The sequence below is a fragment of the Sinocyclocheilus anshuiensis genome, unplaced genomic scaffold (genome assembly GCF_001515605.1).
Source record: "Sinocyclocheilus anshuiensis isolate Anshui unplaced genomic scaffold, SAMN03320099.WGS_v1.1 scaffold115, whole genome shotgun sequence".
Classification (NCBI taxonomy): Eukaryota; Metazoa; Chordata; class Actinopteri; order Cypriniformes; family Cyprinidae; genus Sinocyclocheilus; species Sinocyclocheilus anshuiensis.
This window is the reverse complement of record NW_015548219.1, coordinates 1,202,503-1,205,854: the sequence shown is the minus strand read 5'-3', so window position 1 is coordinate 1,205,854 and position 3,352 is coordinate 1,202,503. Positions and strand designations below refer to the sequence as shown.

Below are 3,352 nucleotides of genomic sequence, written 5' to 3'. Positions count from 1 at the left end.
ACACAGGAGAACACACTGGAGGAAACACAGGAGGCAAGTATCACAGGAGTCTTCCTACTTCCTATGTATCTAGTAAGGATATCAGAGAAAGTCCACTTCGATGAAACGAGATCGGACACTGGAGTGAAGTGAGGTGTGTGCTTTTGTATGGGAGCTGAGGGTGATTGTTGATCTGTGACAGGTGCGTGTGATTAGAACTCAGGTGAAGGTGTTCGCTGTGATTGGGAGGTGATTGAGCCTGGCCGATCTGTGACAATAAGTGCTATTAGCATGATAAGTAAAGGGCACAATAAGCTATCAGATAGTGTTGTGTGAATTCTGTGAATGGGTGAATTCTTTAAAATCTGTAAGTGTATTTGGGATCAATTTGCACTGATATTTTTAGCCTGGAAAATAATCTTTTCACAGGTTTTTTCTATATTTGGGTCTTCTAGTGTTTTAATGAAAACCTAGTCCAGAGCATTGAGAACCTAAGCACAAAGCAAGAGTGGCTTATAGACAACTCTGTGAATGTCCTTGAGTGGCCCAGCCAGAGCCTGGCCTTGATCCCAATCAAATATTTCTGGAGAAACCTGAAAATGTGCGTCTGCTCTCATCCAACCTGACAGAGCTTGAGCGGTGAGGAGGCGAGGAGAAGAATGGCAGATAATTGCCAGATGCTGATGTGCAAAGCTTGTCACATCATACCCAAAAAGACTTGAGGCTGTTAAGGTGCTTCAGCTAAGTAATGAGTTAAGAGTTTGAATACTTATGCGCTCTGCATGTATGTGTGTATATATATATATATATATATATATATATGAAAAGTTTATTTGCAATACAGATAACTTTTTTGTTATCATATTTTTGTTTTATTGTGTTAGTTAGCTGTATTTTTAGTTATTTTTTACCTAATCAATATAACCCAACTGCAGTTTGATTGAGATTAGTTGGAATGCACAATGAAAAAACATGATTTTTGAAAATGGTTAAAAACGGAGTTATCAGTCTTTGCAAATTAACTTTTCAAATATATACTCATATGTGTGTATTACTTTGTGTGTGTAATAACCATAAAAACATACATGATTACTGATTTTCACAATGTAAGATAATAAATATATTATTAAAGGTAAACTCTATATGCAGTGCTATCTTACAATATCAAGTGTTTACTTACGAGTTTCATTGGTAGACCAGTTATATAGCAGAGTACTTCTGTCAGGAATCTACCAGCCTAGTTTACAGTAAGAGCGATTCGTAAACAAACCCACAATGCCTCACCGCATAGACCAAAGCATGAGCTCATCACGCTATTAGGATTATGCAACAATCATATACTCAAGTGCATTTTTATGCATTAAATACATATTTATATAGTTTATATCAGGGAGCGCAGGTGGGACTAGTAAATGTTCTGCAGGTGTGCATGTCTTGTTTCATGGACTAAATACTTCAGTATCACCCTTAAAATAAGCTAATATAAAATATAAATAACAGAAAAGACAAACAAAAGAGGCCTAATATAAGTAGCCATTACTGATGTCAACGCCGTTACACTGTCCACCCTTGATTGTCAGAGTCTCCAGGGCATCCTGTTTCAAGTAGTGAGGAAAGAGGTGGGACTTCCTGTCGTTATGCCGTCTCCCGTTCCTACAGATATCTGCATCTTCTTCATCCTCTTCCTCGCTGGAAGTGTTACCGTTCACCTCTGTGTCCAGTTCGTTGGCACCAAACGGGTCGCTGCAGGATGAGTATTCAATCTCCTCCATACAGGGTGGCTCGTCGTCCTCGAAACAACTGCGGAAACAAACACAATGCCGTTATCATTAAACAAACTAAAACAACAAATTTAAGCTATTATTAATATGATCATTACAGCTGAAATAAAATATAAATATTAAATATTTTATATATTTAAATTAAAAATAAAATAAATATTAGATGAAAAACAATTTAAAATTAAAAAACAAACGAAACATACAAAAACAGAAATCAAAGTTTTAGACATATTTAAAAAAAAAAACTAATTAAAAACACAAAAGTAAACAAAATTACAAAAAATAATGACAGATACAATGAACAAAATATAAAAAAATATATAAATACAAAAACAAAAAAAAAAAAGCACAGAAAATTACTAAAAATAAACAAAAATTTAAATTTAAACTATAAATATAAAAAGCTAAAAACAATAAAGTGCATAAAATTACTAAAAATTCAAAAAAAATGTAATAAAGTAAAAAAACTAAAAATATAAAATTAAAAGCTAAATAAACAAACTGAAAATAAATGACAAAAGCACATACTACTAAAAATAAAATGAAAACTGAAAATAAACGTTAATTCAAAATATGAATTAAAACAGTTGTATATAAACAGTAAGACAATACTGCAGCAATGCATTTGGGGGGAAAAACTGCTCTGTAAGTCATCACTTCATCACCGTGGAGCAAAATTCATTCGAACGGAAACGTATGGCTCTGTCACTGCTGCTGGATCCGCCGAAGGACGCGGTGACCTTGAGTTTGCTGAGCGTTTTGATTGACAGTAAACATAAAGCCCAGTCACACTAATCAGATCAAAACCACAGGAATCCATGGAGAACGTGGATGTGACGAGCAATCTGATTCGCTCGTCCTCGCCACCAGTGTGTGTTTGTGTGTGTGCACGTGTGAGTCTGTTTATCATTTTCTCTGCCCTGGGTGGAAATTAAAGGGAAAAAATAACATCTGGTGTGCCACAATGTGAAGAACAACATTGTATTTTTCCCTCTTCATTATGTGAAAGATGAGATGACGCTCTGGATGAAAGACGGAGCGGTCTCATGAGATGCAGGAGACACGTCCCTTTCACAAACAAATCACATCCTCTTGACTCACAAAATGAACCAATTTGTTATGTGGTTGTCATTGCGGCAACAGGTGCGAGTTACTTGTCTATTCTTCTGGCTCTTACAGGGTGTCCAAATTCAGTGCAGGACACATAACAAGCAGGAATATTAGTGTCTGTTTTGTGGTCGGAGCACTTGTCGTTTGTAAGGGGAGATGATTTGCATATATAGACTTCGTGACTAAGGTTATTGCGGCCTTTTGAGTATTTGAACAGCTCTTTTAAAAGGACATTAAAGATATTTATGGAGTCATCAGACGTTCTGAAAACCTTGTTGAAACATCAAGGAAGAGATGAGAAATCTGTTTTTCCGCAAAACAAAACAAAACACAAAACAAAACAAAACATCAAATGTGGCCAAAAAACACAAAGAAAATACAAAGAAAACAAAACAAATAGTCTGAAAACTAAATAAAAGAAACTAAAAATAAGATAAAAAATAAGAAAATGAAAAGGATCAGAACAAATAACCAGGAATAAA

General features: G+C 35.1%; 1 protein-coding gene across 2 annotated transcripts in view; it reads right to left on the bottom strand.

Moving 5' to 3' along the window:
* Positions 1-999: 999 nt before the first annotated feature.
* The window catches only part of LOC107654140 (cytosolic carboxypeptidase 4-like), a 227,408-nt gene continuing 225,055 nt past the window's right edge, over positions 1,000-3,352 (bottom strand). For both annotated transcript variants that reach the window (XM_016441082.1, XM_016441083.1), the window contains one exon: positions 1,000-1,779. In XM_016441082.1, the coding sequence (XP_016296568.1) occupies positions 1,500-1,779 (280 nt within the window). In that variant the 3' untranslated portion in view covers positions 1,000-1,499. The remainder of the gene's footprint in view (positions 1,780-3,352) is intronic.